We start from the raw sequence: 24,295 nt of genomic DNA, 5'->3' as shown, positions 1-24,295 counted from the left end.
GTTTTGGGGGGGTGGGGGTGGAAGATAGGGGGTTTCCAGGCCTACTTCTTAAGGGGCCGATCTATCGCAGGGGTTTTGAGGATCCAATGTGGGGTTTTATTTTTTTGTTTATTTGTTTTTAAAGGGAGTGGAGGCAGGGAGGTGGGTGGAGAGGTGATGGATGTCGAGCTCTCTGCCTCCAGCTTCCTTCCCCCTGATTCAGATTGATCTAGCGCTACATTGCCATGCTGTGTATTCCTAAAACCAATGAGCGTCTCACTCTTTAGCACTGTGGGATTCTATCCTATCCTGTCACCCTTTTATTTTGGTTGTTTCCTCAGTTGTAAAGGTTTTTCAGAGGGTGGGATGGGGGTGTGGGATTAGGGCTATTTTATTTTTTTTTGCCTTTTTTGTTTTTGAAATATTAAGTAAAAATGTCTGTACTGAGATTTAATGAGAAGTCAGTGGCTTGTAATGTTTTATTTTTCTCTCTCTGTATATCTCTTTCTCCTCATAGAATGTGATTGTTAAATGACATGCACCGAAACAAATGTTTTCATGAACTATGGAGCTTCTTTCAAATATTAATAAAATAGCATCGTTTTTCTTGGCTGTTAAAAAAACGTGACATTTGGTTATTTGCCTGCTCGTCTCGCTCTCCGCCTTTGTTGCACCGCACTGAGAGGACCACTGAACGGGCCGCAGCTCTCAGGTCACGTGTCACTTCCTGTACCGCACCATTAGTTCAAAGCCAGCATTCAGGTCAGGCTCTGAGGGAGAGCTCTCTGGGGCAGGCGTAGTAGTTGTCCTGTGGTTGCCGGATGTTGGGGTTTGCGTACAAGGGGAAGTTGTCTTCCTCCAGGTGTGACGGGTCCTCCAGGTTATTTTGGGGCACTGCGGCGCTCTGCTGCTTCCTGGTCATTTCCTCATAGATGGGAACAGGAGGTTGTGGTCTGTGATGACGCCTCGCCTTCAGCTACAAACAATATTATTTCATTCATGGTTAGAAACACATTATTGCTCAGTGTGGAACACTTACAAGCTTCTGTAATTCATTTTTCAAGTTGTGTGTGTATTTCTGCTCAGGGCCTCAAGCTCCTGTGAGTTTTTACTCTAGAAGGCACTTCTTCATCACTCAGCCGAATAATGAAAAACAACATTCATGTGAATTAATTTATCCACCTACTGCTGTCTCTTCCTGTGGTCTATCACATTTTAAAAGTCTGACATTTGTGAAAAATACCCATCACATATTCCAAACAACCCAAAGGTTGTTTATTCAAATGGTCCAATTGACCAAATAGTCCAAACACAGGAAGTACTACAGTGTCTACTATACTATAAAGTTGGACTTTTGTGTATTGTTTGAATAGATGCTTAAAGATGTTTTACCTCCAAGAGGCTTCCTCAGTTGTAACTGACTGGTGAGTTTGAGACCCAGGTATTTAATTTAATCAGTTTACAATCACTAACAAAGTTAGAACACGCAGCATTAATTTAATTTAACTTAGATTCCTGCCAATGTCTGTGCATGTTTAATAGATTGTATCCATACTGAAGTCATGGCAGTAATTACTTAGAATTGTCTGCGTTTGAGCTCAGCCTTTCTATCAGGTGTAGATAGGAGACATTTTGAAGAACTTGAAAGGTGCTGAGAAATGTTCCCGATAAAACTTTTATTTCTAAAGCACTCATTTAAACAAAGTTACAAATTGCATGGGAATATAACAACTAAACAACACAGAACAAGACATTGAATCATATTCAATGAAAATCCAAACTCCAGTTGAGCAGACTAAGTAAATTCATGATTACTTTGAATTAAAAAATTATTAAAATCTAAATGAGAAAGATAAAAAATAAGTTTGTGGGCTGGTTGAAACCATAAATTCTAACCTAGTGTGTGTGGCCCGGACCAGTTCAAGGACAAAAAAGTAAAAGTGGAACCTGACACACACTCAGCAGTGTTACTTCACAGAGACACTCAGGATTTGTTAAATATTAGACAAAGTGTAAATACTCACACATCTGTCTGTGGCCAGCCAAGTGAGTGTGAGCCCGATGAGTCCTGCTGCTGCAAAGATGGTGAGGAGCAGAGGGGGGTAACTGGGAGAGCACTGGCACGGCCTCCCTGCAGCACAAACCAGCACAAGGGGGTAGTTTAAGTTTAGTTCAACTGAAGTGCAGCAGTGTGTGAGTATTGTGATGTTTTACCTCCCCCTTCAACCAGCAAGAAGAGCTGATTGTTACTGGGCATGAGGTCCTCCCCCCTGAAGCTCAGCTCCCACATGTACAGTCCTGTGTCGCTGTGCTGTAAGTGGGTTATGGTCACATTGACCCGCAGGGAGTCCAGCCCCCCACACAGCTTCAGACGCCCCCTGCGCTCTGGGTCCACCCTGAGCTCGCCGCCCTCTGCCATGGACAGCAGGGTGGTCTGGCTCTGGGCCCCGCGGTGGTACAGGTGGAGGCCCCTCAGGCTGCCGAGGTCCCGCTGAAGAGGGCAGGAGAGCTCCAGTGACTGGTTCTCCGTGAGACGCCTGAAGATCAGCTCTGCAGAGGCTGGAGGAGAAAGAGAAATCCAGATTAAGTTCTGGGGGTTAGGGTTAGGGGATCGCTGGCCGAGAGTCAAATGTTTTATCATCTATTAGATAGATATCCATGAAATTTGCTCTCAGTACCTTCTCACTTTAGTGATCACTTTATTTCCTCTCGAACCATCAGTAGGTCAAAGTTTGAAAACTAGAACGTCACTCAGAAGAATGGACACCTCCACCAAACATGTTTAAAGCCTCTAGATCTGCACCAAATTACACACACTGATGATTTTACTTCAGATGTATGAATTATTGTCTAAGAAATCAAGGGAAATGTTGAAAAACGAGTTCTTCCCTGACCCATAAAGTTTAATGATAATCCATAATAGTTTTTGCATAATCCTGCTAACTAACAAACAGTTACAGGGTCAAAATAAAATGTCAACAGTGTTCATGGTCCCCAGAAGATGACTTGTAATATTTTTGTTTACAAACTGACTTTTGCCATCATCAGTTCAGAATTTAATTTGTTCGCTGCTTTGTTGTTTTAGTATTTAAAACTTTTTCAACTAACTCAAGGGCATCTAAATTTAGTTAAAGATCAATAATGCAAAGTGCTGAAAAAGCTTTCTCCCAGTAGATAAAAACAAATTGATGAAAATGTTTTTAACATCAAGATGAAGATTCAACCCTTTAAGAATATTGGAGCACCAGGATGTCACACCTTGTACAGATTGTTAAACCCTATGAGGTGAATTGTCATTTGTTGATGAATATAATTTGTGTCATATCACAGAGTAAATCCGTTGACATTATTTTGTAACAAGAAATTTCTCTTACCTTCAACGAGCTGCATGAAAATAAGAGCACATGCTAAATTCATCTTTACGGCCCTTTTCAGTTATGAGAGCAGTGAGATGCACCGAAGCAAAGTCATAATGAACTCCGCCTGCTTCTCTGACTGTGGTCAACCGCACTCTATTTATTGTTCTTCCCCTCAGAGCAGGAAGAGGAAGAATTCAGCTGCTTTAACGGCACTGTGGTTGGTCTGAGACACAATCAGGATGTCGAGATACAAAAGGCTCCAGCCACTGTGAACACACCCCTTCATTAGAAACGTTTAAGTTTTTAGTATTAACATTGTTCCTGCAATAAAACCCTTTCTGTATTTAGGGCTCTGTTACAGATTATGTGAAATGTTTCAAGTGATTATCAGTTTCTTCATTCTGTATCACAGGATGTGTCGGAACTTCAGCTGAACAGTTAGGTGGTTTTATATAAACCGTGACGCCACTAGGTACTTTCCCATGAAAGTGGGTTTTATATAGTGAACACGCTCATAAATAAATGCAATGACTTTTTTTCTCGCAACTAAACAGAAAACATTTCCAGTCAATTACCTGCTTTGCATGTAGCAACGCCCCTGAATACAATATATTCTATTTTATTTAGTATTTGTAGATTCTTAAATGTATACATCAAGTGTAAATCCCCTTCGACTCAATCAGATCTTGTGTCTCAGGCCTGAGTGACTGAGAGCTGATTGTTGGATGAGTGGCTGCAGGTGTGCTGTGCTGAGGCTCATTGTCTGCAGGAGGTTTAAAAGGCTCCTCGACTCTCACTGCTATGTGCACTGCCTTGTGGGTGAGAGCAGAGTGTGTGCAGTCTGAGCCAGTTTGCCTTTTTGAGTGACCTCCATGGCGTCCTTGTGTTTCGTGCTCCTTTTGTCTGGCCTCTGCGTTCAGTCGTCTGTGGCCTTCCCACCGACACATTACACGCAGCATGCTTCGTTTCAGACCCCCGATCTCACGAAGAGCCAGAGCTCCCAGCTCACTGGGCCCGAGCAGCAGAAGGCTCCAGCTGAGGAACCAGAGCAGGTGAACACTGTCGGAGTGACCTGCCACCCGGACTCAATGGAGATCACCATCCAAGCCGACATGTTTGGAGTCGGCGCTCCTGTTCAAGGGGACGAGTTGCGCCTTGGAGTGGAGAACAATGCTTACTGTAGAGCTGCGGCGATTTCACGAGAAGAGTACAGGATTTTTGTCGGACTCATGGACTGCGGCACCAAGCACTGGGTAACAATGAGCTTATAGCATTTCTGGCGATTCTACATGTTTGACCTGCTTCTAAACACATCTCTGATCCACAGATGACTGACGACAACCTGGTCTACACAAACCTCCTCATATACTCCCCCGAGGCCTCTCCGGATGGGCTGATTCGGATGGATGAGGCTGTCGTTCCAGTTGAATGTCACTATGAAAGGTCTGTTTGACAGCGAATCTTAAAACCTCACTGTGCAATGTGTTGCTATAAAATGCTTGTCTTCCGTTTTGCAGGAAGTACAGTTTGTCCAGTTCCTCCCTCACACCTACCTGGGTCCCCTTCACCTCGACACAAGCTGCAGTGGAAACCCTGGACTTCAACCTGAGAATCATGACCAGTGGGTTTTATTTAAATCTCACGTGTGATCTTTCCTTTGACTTGTATGATCACTGTTTCTTTTTTCTTTTTGTGCAGATGACTGGCTTTATGAAAGAGGCTCTAACGTGTTTTTCCTCGGCGAGCCCATCAGCATCGAGGCCTCGGTCCGACTTGGATATCACATGGGGCTGCGGGTGTTTGTGAGCAGCTGTGTGGCTACACTTGACCCGGACATTTACTCCGTGCCCAGATACGTCTTTGTTGATAACGGGTAAGCACATTAATTCTAATAGTGGGGAGTCTGGTGTTGAAATAAGGAGGAACTCTCATCAGTCCTGTTAGAGTGTCTGAGTGAGATGTTGTATGAAGCTTGTTGTGGCTCTAGAGGAAGCTGACGTCTGACAGCAAATCTAGTGACTTACTTGAAAGTGTCGGTTGGATATGAAAATGAGGTGAAACACGTTACCAGGAACCCATCCTTCATCTGTTTGAGGCGTGACACTGCTTTACAAAGACACAGCAGCTAGTGCAGCTGGAGTTTGCAGGCTCTTACAGTGTTTTGGTTTTTTTTTTAAGTTGGACAATTTTGTGCCTCAAACGGTGACTTATTGTGCTGGTATAATGAACAAACAATATTTCGTTGTCTGCATTCTTTTCCACAAGTTCTGTACGCAGGTCTTTTAGCTACCTCATGCTCCACAAAGACCTGTGGCAGGGCCCGGAACAGCCATACCACCAAATAAAGTTTGAAATCTAACTAGATGTGTCCTGACTAAATCTTAAACGTCAAATGTTTGCAGTTTAGTAATGTAGGAACAATGTTTGTTTGAGCATAAGGTCTCTGGATGTCCACATTTTTCCAAAGAGTGGTGACCTGATTTCTTTCTTTTAGTTGCTTGGTTGACTCCCAGCTTCCTGGTTCAAGGTCCCACTTCTTACCCAGGATGCAAGATGACAAGCTCCACATGGTCATTGATGCCTTTAGGTTTCACAATGAGGACAGAGGACAGGTGAGATCACGTTTTAAAACTGGTGTAAGACATTATCGCTCGTATATAGTTTGTTCAATACTTGTGTTCTTTCCCTCCTTCATGCAGCTCTACGTCACCTGTCACCTGAATGTCGTACCGGTCAATGATGCAGAAGTGCCGAATAAGGCTTGCACTCTTATAAACGGAAGGTAAGTGATGTCTGCTCTAGTGTGAAAATGTCAAGTGCAGTAAGCTAAGGGTGTGCTGAAAAATGTCACATCAATTTCAGATGGCGCTCAGTTGACAGTAACGACTTCCTATGTGGACAATGTCAAAACCCAAATGAAGCTGGTAAGCCCAGCAGCCCCGGCAAGTTTAGTCCCCGTGGGTTTGGGAAGCCGGCTGAATCTAAACCCTCATGGAGAAGTACACTAAAGGCCAATATGGGTAAGATCTCTTATTATGGAAAATGGCATATTGGTCAGATCTTAGCTGGTTTTGGTTTCCCCTGTGATAACACTAGTCAATAGTAGATGAGTTTACCACTAGATGTCAGGCTTTCCCCTGGTTTTATCCTCTATCATTGGTAAAGCTGTGGACTTGTGCTCTTAGTGTGGGAACAGGAGGCACGTGTGGGTCCAATGCTGGTCTTGCCTGCTAAACCCAGAAGTGGGCCTCTCCCTGTGGAAGATCTCCCTCCTGTGCTCTATCAAATCAGCAGACCTTCCCTCTACAGCAGCCAGTGGAGAAGTGGAGCGACCAACAGAAGAGTTGGTGTGTGTCTGAATCCAATCAAAACCATATCTTTACCAATGTTGTGCTTTTAGGTCACAATGTTTGGATTTTTATGGCTCAAAAAAAAAACTTTTAATCCTAGATCTGAAGCAGGTTCATGGTCCATCTACACCAGACCTGGTGGAGGAGGGAGAAGATGAAATTGGAACAGGTAAAGCCTGAAGAGACTTGATTAAATCTCAGTTTCCCTTTTTTAAGACGTGACAACTCTTTTCTCTTCCTACAGATGGAGATGAAGAAAATGAGGCAGCACCTCAAGAAAAGATGGCTCCTGAGATCGCGATGACCAATGTCTCCACAACAGCCTCCACTGACGTCAGCCCCACCGCTCCCATTAAACTGGATGTGACTCTGTCAAATGCAACTGCTACAGAATCTGACACCAATGACCCAAAGAGAAAATAAACTATTGCTTACTAAATGTTTGCTTGGACTCTATGGATGTATAAATGTGCAGTTTAGGATTCACACTGGAGAAGTGACCTTACTCAAACTAATAGCATTCAGTGGACCCGACCACCAAGGTCCAACAGTCGCTTTAATTCAAATAAAATGCACTTAACAGCACACACTATCAATCCCCTAAATATTATTACAGGGAAATCAGAAATGTCACAACGCCTCTTACTATACAGACAAAAAATTCTTGGATCCAACTTGATCCATTCAACATCCTTCCAAACTTCATGGTTCTGTCCAGTAGTTTATGCATAATCCTGCAAACTAACCAAAGGTAACTAGATGTAGATTTGTTGCTGTGCAAAACTTTCCTTTAGCGCACGCAGTTAAAATAAATTTAATGTTGCTGCACTAAAACCTCCCATTTAGTAAAAATGGAGCAGTGGTTGCTCTAATTGTACCACATCAAAATCTGTAAAGCATGCAGAACCTCAACTTGGTAATTAATGCAAGAAAAATGATAACTTATTTTGCATCTGTAGGGTTCTTCATACTGAGTGAAATGTTCGGTGATGCACTCAAAACTGAGGTCAGTGAAATAAAGTGCAGATTGGAAGTAGGAACTTTCCTGAATTGTATACAGTTAAATCATCAGCTTAATGATCAGCTTCAAAGTTATAGTTTTATATTTAGATGCAATGTGTATTTCCATGTCTCTGGAGCTGCAGACCGAACAGGCCGTCTTCACCCCAGCCTCTGATCGGCTGACTGCAGTTTGAGTGACACGCGACCAGGCCTGTCTCATTTTGGCGCATTTGACGATCTCTGGCTGTAAACGCAGCTGAAAGTCACGCTGTAGAAAAAACCAGCCACATATTCCCAGTCGGTTACAACAGGATGTTTCTGAACGGTAAGTTACACCGTCCTCATGTTGGTTCAAGTTGTAGCAGGACAGTCGGCCACTGTAGGAGTAATGTCCCGAGTTACAGTACGGAGTTTCAATACGGAGTAACAAGTAACGTCTTGGTTACTCCGTAGTGAGCTCAGGACCCGTTCTCTTCCTTGCATCCCTCCACGCTGCAGTGATTCTTCGGTGTTGATTGTTGCGGTTAGCCTGTGGTAGCTAACAAGCTGCTAGCCCAGCAACATGTTAGCTTGGTGTCGCGTTTCGGTATGATTCACCACCCGTGTTGTTTCCATGTCGATATGTGTCCACCTACTTACAGACAAACCCGAAGCAGTCGTTTGAGATGTGAAACACACGTTTATATCCTTTCTAGTCTTTGCTCAGTCTAACCGTAACTTGACCCAACCTATAAGTCCTGATCAGGCAGCTGAAGTTAATAGGGACACAATGACCTGCAACTTCATTTCCTAGCGATTATGTAATTTGACACCACACATGCATGATTTATGAATTCAAGGGGATGGTTTATGAATTTACTCTTCACATTTGCAGTTATATTTTTCAAAACGGATGGATTAAAAAAAGCATAATTACATCAGACAATTGTGCAAAATGAAATTGACAAGACAAAACATGTAACTTTTCAAAACATAAGATGAAGAAAGGGAAGATTACATTACATTTAGCTGACGCTTTTATCCAAAGCGACTTACAATAAGTGCATTCAACCATGAGGGTACAAACAAGAGTCAAGAAAGTACAATTTTCTTCAAGAAAGCCAAACTACCAAGTGCTATAAGTGCCATTTGTGCTAAAGCTGCTTTGTCTCCAACAGAAACACAAAGACCGATACCTGATCGAGAAGAACACAAGTGTTCAAGTCTCGTGGTGCACATGGTAAGTGTTATTTTTAGTGTGTATATGTCAGTGCGTCACAAAACAAAGTGAAAACAAATACTAAAGCTTCATCTTTTACTGTCCTTAGGAAGATTCATAAAAATGGAAAGCAGATCCTCAGAGATGGGTGAGTATGAAATGTTACATGACATCACAACAGTGTAAATAAGGGCTGGTATAGGTTGCAGTTACAGAAAATACAATCCCCTTATAAATCCACTTCTAAAATAAATAAATAAGACCTGACAATATGCCTCTTTATGACTATTCACACAATCCATAGCTACTCAAGAGTCCTAGATACTTTCTATCCCGTATAATTACAGAGGTTTGTCACATTAAAGTGCTATTTTTAAGCCACACAACTTTATTTCACAGAATGGTGCAAGCTGCCCTACGACTGCTGGACTGAATCTCGCGTCAGCTCCTGGTTGAGATGCATTGGAATAAAAGAAATGTGCAAAACTTGAGGATGAGAAGGTGACAGGACCAGCCCTCACATCTCTACACAGGGACTACCTCAGCAATACTATAGGAATGAAAAGTGATCAAATTGATGATCTGCTGAAGGAAATAGATGAGCTTGTAAAGTCAGAAGCGCACAAAACAAAAACTAAAAGCGCTTCATGTGGTAGAGGTAAAGGGGACAAAACCGGAAATGTGTGTGAACAGTTTGTTCACAAGAACCTGGTGATGGAGCAGAGACAGTGAATACTCCTGTAATACTCCATCTATCAAAAATCAGAAGGACTTTGTGGACGTATTGAACTACATTGAAAAATGCTTCAAAGTTTCGAGTCAACAGTGTGATGTGGTGTCTGACATAGCATGAGTAGCATGGATGATGGAGAGCTGCAGTCGTAGCTGTGCCACATCTTAGGGGGTGCGGGGAATAGCATTCAGGTGTTAGGCCTCAGCTCTGGCAGGGATTGCGAAGCTTTGCGGAGATCTCGTCCATGGTTGGTGAGCAAGGGTGTCGCCAGATGGGTTGGAGAGCGATGCAAGTGCTTCATCATAGAGGAGAAAGAACAGAAAGCAGTATTATTTTTAGCAATGATAATTCAGAAGTCTCGACAAGATCTATCATACTTGTCGTGTACATGTGTTCTTCTAAGATTAGAGAGGGTAAGGTCATGTAGAGGATTAAATGAGTGTCCTTGGCAGATTTCTGGCAAGACTGCTTCCATCCTCGTATCTACTCTGACTCACCTTGACCACAACTTAGTAATACGGAAATAGAAAGCCAAGCTAAATGTTGGGTAAGACTGTAATCATTGAGGCTTAATAGATTATTTCTATTGTAGCAGCATTGACGCATGACAAAGCAATTGTTCTTGATCTATTTACTGCTCTGTAGGAATCGGATGAAGAACGTGGGGTAAAGACCATCGGGTTTGGTTGGCCAGACATTAATGAAGAATCCCCCAAAACAGCTTTGGTCTAAACTTCCTCTCTATGGGCAGAGATTTTATTTATTTATTTGTATTGTGATTAATTTCATTTATTTATATGTACCAACATCACGACTACAACACCAGACAGTACGCGAGAGGTTAAAGACAAATTATATACAGTAAAATAAAGTATAGTTCCTTGCTTGGGGTACACTGCATCAATCAGTCCTTCATAATGGTGCTTATTGCTCTACCAACAGAGTTTATATGTATTCTATTCATAATCTAAATAAAACAGAGCCTTAACCTAAATGTCTATTGTTTATATTCTTTTAAAAGTGTCCATGGCTCTTGTAAATCATTGTCTCAGTGCAGTGCTGAGGCTGCACGTTCCATGATTATCAGCTATGAAGTCCTTTATTTAAGTTCTGAGGTGACGCTGAACTAGGCCGTGGCTAGCTTTCAAAATTGGATCATTGATTTTAGGAACTACGAAAAATACCTGAAATCAACTATGGTTTTCTTAGCGGACGTCATGGCCTTTCAGAGATTTATTTTCTTTTGATACATGTGTGACGTTCTCTATATTGCTCTGCTGCTATTGGAATGCACTTCACAGGAGTCAGGATTGTATGGACCAGTTGGACTGGTTTATTCTGCAACACATTGGACAAACACACAACCACAGTTGTGAAGTGCAGTTGTAAGTTGATCGAGTCTGTTCCCGCTCGAACCACAGTGTGAGATCGTTTGCTACTGAGAGATAAGTGATCGTATAGTGGTACAATTTGTTTAGAAAAATAATTCAATTATTTATACTGACAGTATCTAAAAATAGCTCATATTACATTACACATTGAATAAGAATATTCACAGGCCAAAGCTCTTTTTTGTAATAACAGCACCGAAATAAAGGCAATGCTGCCATCTTGTGGTGACAACTAAATATAACACATCTGAAATGCACATTAACTTCAGCCAGTTTAACTAGCAAGCTACACTTCAATAACATATTTTAACAACTCTTAATAAACATACCTGCAATACGTTGGACAAACACACAACCGCAGTTGTGAAGTACAGTTGTAGGTTGATCGAGTCTGTTCCCGCTCGAACTACAAAGGAGAGTTCCATATTAGTACACGTACACTCCGTTGAGCCGTTAGCAGCTAGCTAAAACACTACTCGTTATCACAAATTCTTTACAAAGCAATACAACTACGAATTTCACAAGCATTTCGCTTGATAGACAATTCAAGCGGTAAATGCTGATAGATTTTACACATCATAAGAAACGCAGTTTACAGTAATTACTTAGTTTATGTCCGAGCGAACAGAGCAGCCACTTACCCACAGTGGGAGATAATCAAAGTGCGCCACACGAACTTCCGCTGTGGGTTTTCAAAATAAAACCCATACAGTAAAACTTTGGTTGCAGTCCCAAGTTTAACAGGAATTTAACAATAAACACAAGTTAACTATTTACACTGTTACATATGCATATTTGTTTATATGTATATCTGCGTATACAAATTACATTACATGTCATTTGGCTGACGCTTTTATCCAAAGCGATTTACAATTAGTGCGTTCAACATCTGAGGGGCCATTTGAGGGGTTCAGTATCTTGCCCAAGGGCACTTTGGCATGCAGAAGGGAAGACTGAGGATTGAACCGCCAACCTTCTGGTTGGAGGACGACCACTCGACCTACATATAGATATTATATTCATATAATTGAATGTTTCCAGAATAACGAAACAGATTACCTGCTAGAATTTGATTCCTATGGAAATGAATTGATTCCCCCCCGAGTCAAGAAGTAGTTGAAAACGTCCTCGTGGCTCCGCCCCCATGGATGAACGCTGCGGGCGCACAGCCGAGAAGCCCGCGAACGCCACGGCTCAGACGCGGGACGTCCGATTCCCACTGAGTGAATCTCGAAGGACCGAGCCCAAATTTGGGGAATAAAGCGGACTTCTTCCCGGGAGGACTCGGACTCATTCGGATTGAGAGAGACAAACGACCCACGGAGGCACAACGATCACGTGGTCAAGAGCTGAGACGCTGAAGCAACTGGTAGCAATACTGACGCAGCAGCAGCAGCGCGAGCGAAGGGGATGATGGGAAACTTCTCTCTGTTTAAATCGAGGTGGGGTTTGTGTTATAGATGGTTGTGGATGTCACATGATGATTGGAGCAGCGCGGCTCGAGTTGGCCGCCTGAACTCGCTCGCAGGCGTCGCTCCATTTTCTGAAACGTGTTGAAGGATGGACGGAAAATGGAGTGGTTGCATTTCACGTCCAAATAATGGAATAATGTTCCCAGAGTATAACTACACATATATTAATCTATGCTATCTATCTATGATGTGAGTGACAAAGACTTGGGCAAACATTTCCGGAAGGACACCAAAAGAAATCGAAAGAAATCCTTCATTTTCAAAGAAGTGTTTGTCCACTGTCTAGACCTGTGATGAACTCCGGTGGGTTCGGAGCCTGGGCTGGGTGCGGCTGAGAGACCAGTGCGAACCCATATGACTCATACTGGGAGGAAGTATGAAACGCGACGTTTCAATAACATATTTCTTAGAATGGCCTGAGTGAAAAAGTCACTGTGAGTGTTTTCATACTTTGAGGGGCCCTGCTGACCCATTCAAGTCATTACGGATAGTAAATGCCCAGAAAATGTATTTTACACAATATCGGCCTTTTAACACTGTTATTGATCCTCAATTAAGTTTTGTTGTCTGTGTTCCATTTTAGTATTTTCATCTGACAAGGCAGAACAAAGGCAGCTTTGTACTTAGTCTTGAAACTAAGGCGCAGGTTGTTTTACTTGGTCAATTGTGCTAAATGAAATTGACTTAAGACATAAAACATGTAACTTTCCAACACATAAGAATATGAAGAAAGGGAAGATGTGCTAAAGCTGCTTTGTCTCCAACAGAAACACAGAAAGACCCATACCTGATCGAGAAGAACACAAGTGCTCAAGTCTCGTGGTGCACATGGTAAGTGTTATTTTTAGTGTGTATATGTCAGTGCTTCACAAAACAAAGTGAAAACAAATACTAAAGCTTCATCTTTTACTGTCCTTAGGAAGATTCATAAAAATGGAAAGCAGATCCTCAGAGATGGGTGAGTATGAAATGTTACACGACATCACAACAGTGTAAATAAGGGCTGGTATAGGTTGTAGTTACAGAAAATACAATCCCCTAATAAATCCACTTCAAAACATAGTTGTGACACTCCCCTTTCATAAGGATGTTACTTTATCGTAGGGGTAGTTCAATTTTAAATATTATTATACTGTGATAGAATTCATTGTTTTGTACAAGTTGAGTTTTAAAAACTTTGTGTTTATTTGAATAGTTTTGGACTGAATTTACAGGTTTACAGATTTTTCAACTGAGGTATTTCACACTTGTGGACCCCAGGTGGTCCTTTCGTCATTTGCAGTTGAAATTCAGACCATATGGATATTGACACTGATGGTATCAAACACACAGAACATCTCAAAGGCATCTATCTTAAGATGCATTGCCAGATATCACTATGTGTAAGATAGAGTATTTTATGCTGTAGTTTGAATGAACTGACCCTTTAAACGCTAATAATACCTTCTCCAATTCCTAGTTTGCAAAAAAAATCTCCATTTATCCAAACAAGTAGTGAAGTAAATCAGACCTGACAATATGCCTCTTTATGACTATTCATACGATCCATAGCTACTCAAGAGTCCTACATACTGTATATCCCGTATAATTACCGAGGTTTGTCACAATAAAGTGCTATTTTTAAGCCAAACATTTTTTTTTTTTTTTTCACAGAATGGTGTGAGCTGCTCTACAACTGCTGGACAGAATCTCACGTCAGCTCCTGGTTGAGGTGCATTGGAATACAAGAAATGTACATCTCTACACAGGGACTACCTCAGCAATGCTATAGGAATGGAAAGTGGCCAAATTGAGGATCTGCTGAAGGAAATACATGAGCTTGTAAAGTCAGAAGCTCACCAAACAAAAACTAAACGTGCTTCATGTGGTAGAGGTAAAGGGGACAAAACCGGAAATGTGTGTTCACAAGACCCTGGTGATGGAGCAGAGACAGTGAATACTCCTGTAACACACGACAGGGCAGTGTCTACAGAAGTAGATGTGACTTTTTGTGACTATCTTAAATTTGATCAGCTTGAAAAGGACTGCAGATATGTAAAGCACAATGTTCTTCCACCAATGACAGGAGTTAAAAACATGATAGATCCATGTCATGAATATAAAACCTTTGAGATTGCTCACAGGCTAGACTCAAAAAGGCTGCAAACATAAGTAGCCACACAGGTGTTGAGATTCGCATGTGCATGCATGAATATGAGAACCAATGGCACAATTCATTTTGGCATTAAGGATAAAGTCAGAGGTACTCACAAGCATGGAGAGATTATAGGGATACCTATCAAAAATCAGGAGGACTTTGTGGACGTATTGAACTACATTGAAAAAATAAGTCCATCTAGGTTGTGCTTTATCCTGCTCATCTGCATCGGCATCTCAAACAGTCGCAGTCACACACAAGCTGTCAAATTCAGAGAAACCTTTGTTCTCAGAAAACCTTAAGCATCTTGAACTGCAGTTTCAACCAGACTTCATCCTAACATTCGTTCTGACGAGTGAAGGGTTCCAGCCAAGTGGTTCCCTTTGACGTCCAAATAATGGAATAATGTTCCCAAAGTATAACTACACATATATTAATCTATGCTATCTATCTGTGTAGTTGACATTAAATGATCGGAGTGACAAAGACTTGGGCAAACATTTCCGGAAGGACACCAAAATAAATCAGAAGAAATCCTTCATTTTCAAAGAAGTGTTTTTTGACTGTCTAGACTTGTGATGGCCTTACTGATACAGAGTTATACATCATACAATGAACAGTCACCACGAAGTTTTGGAACAGTAAAGTTGTTTTATTTTTGTTGTACAGTGAAAACAAATGGGTTCAAGATTAGAGGATGAATATGAGACACAAGATCAGAACTTTTGACTTTTTATTTTCTTGTATTTGCATAATGTTCTTTTTTTTTTTTTTACAGTATTTACATTTATACTTTCAGTTTATTGATCGGTTTGCCCTCATTTTAAATGATCTGATATGCAACACTGCATTGTCCCAGAACAAAAATAAATCTGCTTGTTTGTCAATAAGAAGCATTTTTGTCGTGATAAAATTGTAAATATGAAATGCATTTATCTGAGAAGTTTGAGGAAAATGCAGTTGTTCAGCAAAAGTGTGACACTTGATTAAAACTATTTCAGCTAGGCTTACTAGTAATATAGTCACTGGACTTAAACACTACATCTATTATTTCCTGTCTCTAAATTTGACAGCCTCACGACCCCCTAAAACAACAATGTGGAGAGGAAACATCACAAAAACACATTTATAGTTAAGGAGCTGGTTTATTCAAAGAAAAAGAGTAAACAGACATCGGCACATAAATCGACAAATAAAACTTTGCAGATCGCTTCACAGCACAGATCCTACAACAAATATTCATGATTAAGTTTCAATTTTTAAATAAACTCTTCCAGAGCTTCCCAGCCAGTCTGCTATCGTGTTTATAGATGAATTGTAGAAAAAAATAAGAGAAAAATTCTTGAGCAGGTAAAATCTGATCTTTTTTCCTTGCGATATGGGAATCTTTACGAGCCCATACTTACCGATGAAGACTTCCTGTGCAACTTATGTAAAATACTCAAATTATTGGTTTGAATTTGAAGTTATTTGCAGCAAAAAATAGGATTTGTTAGACATTCCTTGAGATCATAGTGAATAATTGGCTGCCATTAGTGTTAACTGCTAAATGATTGTTGTGGGCTTGAATTGTGTTTTTCAAAAAGAACCAAGTAAGTATTTAGATGTCATATTATGTGCGCACACAAAACACAGGTTGACTGTAATTAAAAGAATGGCAGTGGTACTTACAGCTTTAACTAACCTGTTACTGGCAGAGATTCTCCTTCATGCAAGAAGTTAATTCAAATGATCAAGTAGGGAAAGCTGATGAAACAAACAGGATTAAGTGGTAAAGCCATTTTACAAACCCCCCAACACACATTTAATGAACATATGGCTGCAGGTGACAGATTGTTAATGTATGCAACAACCTCACAAATTGTTTGACATCAGTATCTGAGACTGTAAACTGCAGTGGACTGTAGGACTAGTTAATATCAAAAGGAGTGGTTTCATTTCAAAGCTCTTCACGTTCAGTAAATAGCTTCTAAATGAAAACAGAGCTTCCAGATGCTCTCACCAGTAAATAATGAATATACAGGTTCAATGGCACAAAAAGACTATAATCCACATGAGCAAACATGCCTGGAGGAAATGGTACCTGAACGCAACAACACAAACAAGGGCCTTCACCAAACTTGCTGCAAGTTTGGGGACATAGAGATCCAACAGCATGAAAGCTGTGAGGGCCCCTGGTAATGAGTGAGAAGACAGAAAATGGTGAGACTTGCCTCAGGCTGAAACAGGGCTACACTGAGACAGGGCCTCAGCCAGTCCCCCATGGCATTGCTACAGGGAGAAGAGAAATCTGGGTTTTAGCACTACAGCCACTGGCGACCCGGAAGTTATGCAGCTGTACAATGCACTCTGGGTTTCAAAGGCCGGTCTGCCAGTGCCGTGTACAGAGCATCAATAAAAGAACTTCAATGCACTGCTTATTGTCACAGGATAACATTTAACAACATTTTCATTGCAACTAAATAAAGCATTTCTATTAGTTTTCATTGTTCATCTTCAGGACAACAAAAACAGTCACTGTGTAGTTGAAGTACAAACCTGCTGTGACGTCTCTTTTCTCACTAACGTCCCGCAATGAAGAGTCTTACATTTTTACCACATTTTATTACAGTACAGTATTTCAACGATACATATACTATTTTATCTATTTAAAGTTAAGGTGGTAGTTATTCATTAAATTATTAGCACAAAACAGAATGAATGCATGACAGTAACTTGAAGCCCTCACCAAACAAAGTTGGGGACGTAAAGTCCAACAGCACAATGTGCTGTGAAGGCCTCATTGTTTAGCTTGGAACAGAAATGTCTGTACATTAAACTTGCCTTGATAAAGGGTGGGTACTGCCCATGTAACTCCAGCGCCTTCACAACACTACGAACCATATCTATTACACTTCTATACACCTAAATGAAACATGAGAAGAAAAAAAGCCACAGAGATGGTTTGAAACAACAGTTAATAGTCTTGGTTAGGTACAGTGTAAATGTTTTCCCATGCGCTCAGTGTTGCTTTTAAAGCTCTTTTGATTGCTGTTTATTCAGTGTCTCTTCTTCATAGCTCAGTAGAAGAATACACAGTACGTCGTGGTTCTAAAATACCAATACTGGTTTGTCTACTAGCAGCTGAGGACATTAGAAAAGGGTTGAGTGTCCAAACCTATAGAAGAGAGGAGGGCAGGCTTCAGTAGCGGCCTCCAGGAGACATGACAGGGGGCCTCATTCCCATGGGCGGCCTTATAGGGGCTCCCTGGTACCCTGGGGGAACCACAGGAGGGGCCTGTCCATATGGAGGCATTCCTCCTGGTATGTAGCCTGGCATCCCCTGTGGTGGACCACCATACTGGCCTGCAGGAACACAGGTTTGTTGGCTTTTTAATCAAACATTAGTAGAAAAAAAGGTTTAGGTAGAGGCAGCCTACAAAACTGATGATGACAGGAGGTAAGCATGTCGGGCAAAACTCTTTAGTACGAGCCCTAACCTGCAATGTGAAACAAAAACTAACCTGATCAGATGTAAACAATGCAAGAAAGGCATAAACCTTAGTTTGGAGCAACAGCTAAAAGTAAAAGTAAAAGTTTTTCCTGATCTTAAGACAGAAGTGTATATACTTGGTATGGGATGCCTCATGCCGGGCTGCTGAGAGGCCATCATGCCACCCATGGGACCTGCTGACGGGGCAGCAGCAGTGGCCTGGCCTTGGTGGGGAACACTGCGCTGGTACCTGGGCATCTGAGCTTGCAACTCTTCCTACAGGAAACAAAAACAAGGAGAAATAATTTGACAATTAACTTCTGTACCCAACCCAGGAGTAATAAATAAATACAGTCAAAATGAATCAATGACTTTAATTCCAGAAAATGATATTTTCTACACTGTGATATTGACAGAAGCTTCATCTACGATTAACAGGCGCTCAAACTGAATAGCTACTGTTAACAGAATAAATAGAGACAGTTCTAGCTACGACTACTTACCAGTGAGATATCCTCATCAGGGTGGATCAACTTACTGGTAGCACTGGAGGTGGTGAGGGTGGCAGGCTTACTGGTCAAAGTAGAGGGAGGTTTGGAGACTGTGCTGCTGCCAGCACTGGGGCTGGGCACAGCTGCAGTGGCCTGAGTGTAGGCGGGGAATGTGGGCTTTGAGAGGTCAGAGGAAGTAGAAGGGGGAGGATGGGGGGACCCTGACACTGTCTGCTGACTCTGATGGGGGGAGAGAGGAAAACACATGAGAGACTGCTGAAATTAAATGAAACTTTTAGTCATACTTTGAGGTTACTCCCATGATTGAAGTTGTTCCCTTTGGGCTTGGTATTGATATGGTTTGTACTATATACTGTATATAAAGTAGGATGTCATGACTGCTCCCCAGAAGTGTCTTGATCCCCCTGGTGGTTGGCTGCAGTATAGGTCGGTGTGAAACATCATGATAGACAGTTGAGAATGACTCGAGATCTGTCGGGCGCATCGGCGGGACCACCGCCAGTTATCCTGGACTATGATGCAAAATAATTGCATGTCAATTTGTATTTCCTCTTCCACTGGTGGATCAGTTTGGATTTTTACATCCTCATTTCACACTTTTGTTTCTTTACCAGACTTTGATCATATGATCATCTTTCAACATCTATTAAAGAGGGTCTTAGTACTGTCTATGCCAAAAGTGGTTCACACCACTCATGGGAAGGTAACACTGTAATGTACGACCAAAGTAAAACTTATTTCTTTAAGCCTGCCAAAAAAAAGAAAACACAACTGGATGCTGTGCTGTGCTGCCCAACAGCCTCTCTGAAAAATGAAGCCCATTTTACAAATCTGCATAATGCGACAGATTTAGATTTTGCCGAATTATCGAAGCAAATTAGTGCAAGTAGTGTTTTATGAATGCAGATTTGTAGCAAAAGAAAAAGCAAATAAATGTGTCTTGCTGGACTTACCAAACATTTAATGAGCATCTTCTACACACATAAATAGATTTTATGGCAAAAAAATAATAAAAAATGTATCTGCCCATAGACACCACAGGCAAACTATTTTGCTGCAGGTTTTCAAACTAGAGGCAGGAAACAGCTGCGTACTTGTGCTGTGATAGTGAACAGAGCTTTTGGGGAGGCGGACTCTGAGTCTGCACTTGGAGACCCTGTACTTGTACTTGCACCCCGACTGCCCATCTGTAGCACAGGAAACAAGTAAAGAATAAGAAACAAAAATAAAATGATCCTTTAGATAAAGGAATTTTGGGGTTAAGTTCTCTTTATATCAGTCTGTATTAGCACAGATAGGCTACTCAAACATCCTGTATTCAGCAGGAGAAGGTAATGTTCTGCTCCATCAAAGTGTTGCACGAGATGGGAAAAAAGGTTTTACCTGTCCAGCACTGGGGAACAGAGGTTTGGTGACATCAGGCTGAGCTGAGGGGGCAGTGGCAGCAGGAACAGCAGGTCTGACCAGCATGTTTGCAGCAGGGGGGACCTGAGCCATGTGTGTGATTCCTGGACGGTGGATCACAGGAGGAGGCATACCTGACAAGGGCAAACATGGAGGTTTAACACCGCAGTATTTCACTTTTCAATCACTCCCATTGAACAAATTACATGGAGTGCTTATGAAGATGTATAATGGCAGGGCATTGGTTACCTGGATGCACGCCTGGAATCATTGGAGGCATCCCGTGACCTGGAGGCATCATCCCACCCATTGGTATCATCCTAAACACGTGCGGGGGGGGGATATGTTTAAAATACACGGTGAAGTGGAAATGAAACATTTATTTATTACAGTCGTCATTAATGATGCCAAACATTTACCCTGGAGGCATTCCTGGCATTACAGGAGGCATTCCTGGCATCATTGGTGGCACACCCGGCATCATCGGGGGCAGTCCTAAAACAAAGAGATTCAGTTTTACAAAAGTTTGATGCTTGATGACACCTACTGTGTGAATCTCATGTGGAGATCTAAAATGAGGAGTGTTCCGAGCAGTGGATGGGGAACATGTCAAGAAGATATGGCTCCACATCAGCAACATAAAGACAGATTTTTAGATCACGATATCGGAATCTTTGTCAAGTAAAGACATGTAAGAACAAACATGAATGTTGTATCTGTACAATCACAACATAATTAGCTTAATTCCAAGTTTCTCACCTGAGTAGCTGACAGGCTGTAGCCCAGTCACACCAGCGCCAGGAGGCATGCCGGGTTGGGTGATAGGGGGCATGTAGCCCACCTGGGTCTGACCTGCAGCAGGCGGCTGGAAGGAGGGACCAGGCTCGTCATCCTCATCATACTCATCAGAGTCATCCTGGTTCTGCTTCTTCTTCTGAGTCTCTGAAAATAGGGAGCAGCACAATCAGTCGGCAGAATAGACCATAACAGGACAGTACATGTAAGGGCAGGGTAATAAAAAACATCAATTATTATTCCCACGTAACTTTAATCATTAGTAATAATACAAAAGTTCAATATAGACTGCTGTAATGTTTATGGATTGTTCACAGTGAGGAGAGTTTAAACCACAACCTTCACTCAGGAGCAAAATAAATCAGTCTTTAAACTTGATAGAAATAATAACATGACATTTATTCTGATAATTATGTATAAAAGCTAATAAGAAAAAAAGAAATTTCATATAATTTTTTGCAATCCCTGGTAACTTAAAGGGATAGTTCACAGAATAATGTTATCCTCCTACCTGGAGCCACGGAAGAAGTGATAACTCAATTGTATTGGATTTGGCTGCAACGCTGTTTACCCCTGAAACTCCAAAAGTGTTTTGTGGACTCAAACATTTCACCCACCCCTCCGTCGGCATAGTGGTGAGTAGATAATGAGTGACTTTTCATTTTGCTGTGAACTATGCCTTTAAGGTTATTTTGGTGACAATACCTTGGTTCTTTTGCTCCAGCACTCTTCTTCTCTCCTCCATGTCTTTCTCTGGTATTCCCTCCATGCCGTAGATTTCCAGTTCAATATCAGTCCTGCCAGGGATTGCATTAGGAACCCCATCAATGGTCTCTTTGTGCACCTATGCGAGAAATGAGGGGATTTTTTAGCTCAAACTCTACTCGGACACTTTGCCTTCTCGTTGTCTCCTCACCTGCATGCAGTGGATTGCCAGTCCAGGGCCCGTGTACAGCTTTTTATGACAGATGTGACACTTGAAGTGTTTGGCCTTCTGATGCTGGATGAGGATCTTTTCATCGTCAAAATCTCGGTTGCAGTACCTGACGTTAGTTTAAGGAAGCAAACGTAAACATAGGGTCGTGTCCCAGCAGCACGTCACAGGACCTCACGCACCGACGTGTGTTTGGTTTCTGTTATAACAACGCGATTTGACGTAATAACGCCATGTTTTCTATTCACAGCTGGTTTGACTCAATCTCATCAGCGAGTTAAACCTGACGTGGGGGGGCTGTAGTGACGCTCCTCCACACGGCTCACGTCTCAATGGAGGCTCGGGTTAGCTTAACGCTGAAAAACACAACAACTCCTTCAGAACGAGACACGGCAGTGAAATGGAGCGTGTGAGAGAAGGATACCAGCACCAGGGCTTCATCTGCTTTTTCTTCTTCCTCCCCATGGCTCCTGTACTTTCAGCTCAGCGCCCGCTCGCCCTGACCAGACAGCAGCTGACACCAGCTACATCCACACGGATCTCAGCCTGCGAGGAAAACACGGGACGGAGCAAGATGGCGTCGCTCCATCCTCCCACCGAGGTCCCGCCAGAGCGCCCCCTACTGGTTCAAACCCCACCGCCAACATCAGAGATGGTTCAGGTTCAGGTGAGGGATCAACAGTTTAAAAGTCTTTTTTATTGAGTGACGCTTCGTGTTTCTTTTAAAGAAAGTCAGCAAAATGACAACAAAAGGAGTCTAAGCAACCAAAAGTATCATCCAGACATCCAAAAAGAGACTCAAAACCACTACAGGGTGAGTCAAAACTACCACAAATACATTTCAAACGGCCCTAACGGCCCTTTTCAAAGTTATAGATCGTGTGTGTGTTTTTGTGTTATAGATTCTGTCAGGACATTTCCATAGATATGTTCCCTGCACTAATAGTTTGTTTTAATGGTGTAGTTCATTTGTGCATCGCTCCAGAGAACGAAGTTGCCCTGTGAACTTCAGGAAGCCATAATGAAATGGGAGAAGTTAAAGCCTCCGGAGCCAGATGATCCCATGTGCTGCTGCGAGTGTGATATCTACCAGTACGGATGCTGCTGTGACTGTGAAGATCTGGACGAGGCCTTTAACAGGTTAGAAGAAGTATGACCTTTAATGAGACACAAAAGGGTCACAAGGTGATTTACAGACATCAAATACAATTTAGATGCAATTCTCAATATCATATTTTAGCCATAATTGTTCCAAAAGCTAAAAAAAGTACTTGTTAGAGTAAAACCATGTAAATAACCATGCATGGTGATTATGACAGATGAGTGACAGCATCAGTTGCAGCAGGTCAGTTTACAGCACCACAGGAAACACTGCACATGGGAGATTTTTTGTGAACAAGCTCAGCTAAAATATCCTTTGGGATAATGAGGGTCACATATCTCTGACTCGGTTATTTTGGGCATCAAGGACTCACAGGTTTTGGAATCCCTGCTTTAGTACAATAAACTTCAGGCCGAGTGAAGCAATGTCCCAGGGCCCCAGATCCTTCTGAGACTTCATGACTTCATGTTGCAATGTATTTAATCATAACGAAAAGTTACAAAGTAACGACAAGTAACGACAAGTAACGAAAAGTAACAAAAAGTTACAAAGTAACGAAAATGCAAAAGTAACGAAAAGTAACTAAAAGTAACTAAAAGTAACGAAAAGTTACATAACGTAAAGTAACGTAACGTAGGTGGCGCTATGACCCTGAACTAATATTAATATATGGATGTGTTCAGGTCAGGATTGTGATCGTAGGTCAGTAGTTCGGAGCCGGTTGGATAACGCAGAGTGGATTTACAAAGTACTTCCTGTATCATGGCGAATCAGTAGGTGGCGCTATGACACTGAGGAAATATTGACACATAGAGCTGTTCAGGCTTGGTGTCTGATCATGAGACATCAGTTTGGCGGTGATAGGACAATGCACACTGGACCTATGACAACATCGTCTCCTTTGGCGAAGGATGAACCTTCGCCGCACCTCAATGTTTACACGGTTTGAGGAAATGTCACAATTCTGACCATGGTCCAATGACTTGACTGAGCTCTTTTGAGCTGTTTATTGTAAAGCAGCCAGGAGCAGTTCATCAAAGTAAAAACATGTGCTGTGATTTTAAGTCAAGATTTCTGTGTAGATGTCACCAGGCCGGGACTCTTGTCTTACATGTCTAGTTTGGAACTCGATTGGATTTCAAATTACTCCAGAATACAATTACTTTTTGGGGTTTTGAATTCCCTGCCAACTTTGGTAACAATTTGAGCATGTCTAGGCCCTGAAAAAGCCCCAAAAGGGAAATACAAATCCTTCGAAATACAATAGGGCCTCCCAGTGCTCGGGCCCTAATTACATTTTAGACAACTACATAGAGACTGAAAACTACCACACATACATTTTAGACAACTACAAGGTGACAAAAACAACCACGAATACATTTTAGACAACTACATTGAGACTGAAATCTACCACGAATACATTTTAAACAATTACAAAGTGACTAAAAGCAACCA

General features: G+C 41.8%; 3 protein-coding genes and 1 long non-coding RNA gene across 6 annotated transcripts; 1 reads left to right on the top strand and 3 right to left on the bottom strand.

Annotated features, from left to right (window-relative positions):
- Positions 1 to 394: 394 nt before the first annotated feature.
- LOC118122919 lies at positions 395 to 3,702 on the bottom strand. Of its 2 annotated transcripts, none has more exons than XM_035179871.2 (4): positions 3,354 to 3,702; positions 2,194 to 2,538; positions 2,004 to 2,110; positions 395 to 955 (listed from the first exon to the last, which is right to left on the bottom strand). In XM_035179871.2, the coding sequence occupies exons 1-4, from the start codon at positions 3,394 to 3,396 to the stop codon at positions 743 to 745; spliced, it is 708 nt and encodes a 235-aa protein (XP_035035762.1). In that variant the 5' UTR covers positions 3,397 to 3,702; the 3' UTR covers positions 395 to 742. The 2 variants fall into 2 exon arrangements, with proteins under 2 accessions (XP_035035762.1, XP_035035763.1); XM_035179872.2 differs by having other exon boundaries at positions 2,004 to 2,053.
- A 423-nt stretch (positions 3,703 to 4,125) lies between these two features.
- LOC118122918 (zona pellucida sperm-binding protein 3) lies at positions 4,126 to 7,127 on the top strand. The gene is made up of 10 exons (XM_035179869.2): positions 4,126 to 4,591; positions 4,666 to 4,781; positions 4,856 to 4,959; positions 5,037 to 5,211; positions 5,833 to 5,950; positions 6,038 to 6,120; positions 6,201 to 6,358; positions 6,524 to 6,685; positions 6,789 to 6,857; positions 6,933 to 7,127. Exons 1-10 carry the CDS (start codon positions 4,211 to 4,213, stop codon positions 7,109 to 7,111), a joined length of 1,545 nt encoding a protein of 514 aa, XP_035035760.1. The 5' UTR covers positions 4,126 to 4,210; the 3' UTR covers positions 7,112 to 7,127.
- A 1,627-nt stretch (positions 7,128 to 8,754) lies between these two features.
- LOC118123616 lies at positions 8,755 to 11,675 on the bottom strand. Its single transcript, XR_004698603.1, has 3 exons — positions 11,654 to 11,675; positions 11,342 to 11,418; positions 8,755 to 9,916 (listed from the first exon to the last, which is right to left on the bottom strand). It is a non-coding gene; the product is annotated as an uncharacterized LOC118123616 (long non-coding RNA).
- Positions 11,676 to 15,341: 3,666 nt separating this feature from the next.
- LOC118123484 (BUB3-interacting and GLEBS motif-containing protein ZNF207) lies at positions 15,342 to 22,330 on the bottom strand. Of its 2 annotated transcripts, XM_035180899.2 has the most exons (11): positions 22,163 to 22,330; positions 21,721 to 21,847; positions 21,510 to 21,648; positions 20,769 to 20,951; positions 20,429 to 20,504; positions 20,259 to 20,329; positions 19,989 to 20,143; positions 19,700 to 19,792; positions 18,597 to 18,824; positions 18,231 to 18,369; positions 15,342 to 17,966 (listed from the first exon to the last, which is right to left on the bottom strand). In XM_035180899.2, the coding sequence occupies exons 1-11, from the start codon at positions 22,201 to 22,203 to the stop codon at positions 17,803 to 17,805; spliced, it is 1,416 nt and encodes a 471-aa protein (XP_035036790.2). In that variant the 5' UTR covers positions 22,204 to 22,330; the 3' UTR covers positions 15,342 to 17,802. The 2 variants fall into 2 exon arrangements, with proteins under 2 accessions (XP_035036790.2, XP_035036791.2); XM_035180900.2 differs by lacking the exon at positions 19,700 to 19,792 and having other exon boundaries at positions 22,163 to 22,329.
- Between the last annotated feature and the right edge of the window lie 1,965 nt (positions 22,331 to 24,295).

Source organism: Hippoglossus stenolepis, chromosome 16, assembly GCF_022539355.2.
Source record: "Hippoglossus stenolepis isolate QCI-W04-F060 chromosome 16, HSTE1.2, whole genome shotgun sequence".
NCBI classification, from domain to species: Eukaryota; Metazoa; Chordata; class Actinopteri; order Pleuronectiformes; family Pleuronectidae; genus Hippoglossus; species Hippoglossus stenolepis.
Note: the sequence above shows the minus strand (reverse complement) of the source record. Positions and strands in the feature narration are given on the sequence as shown.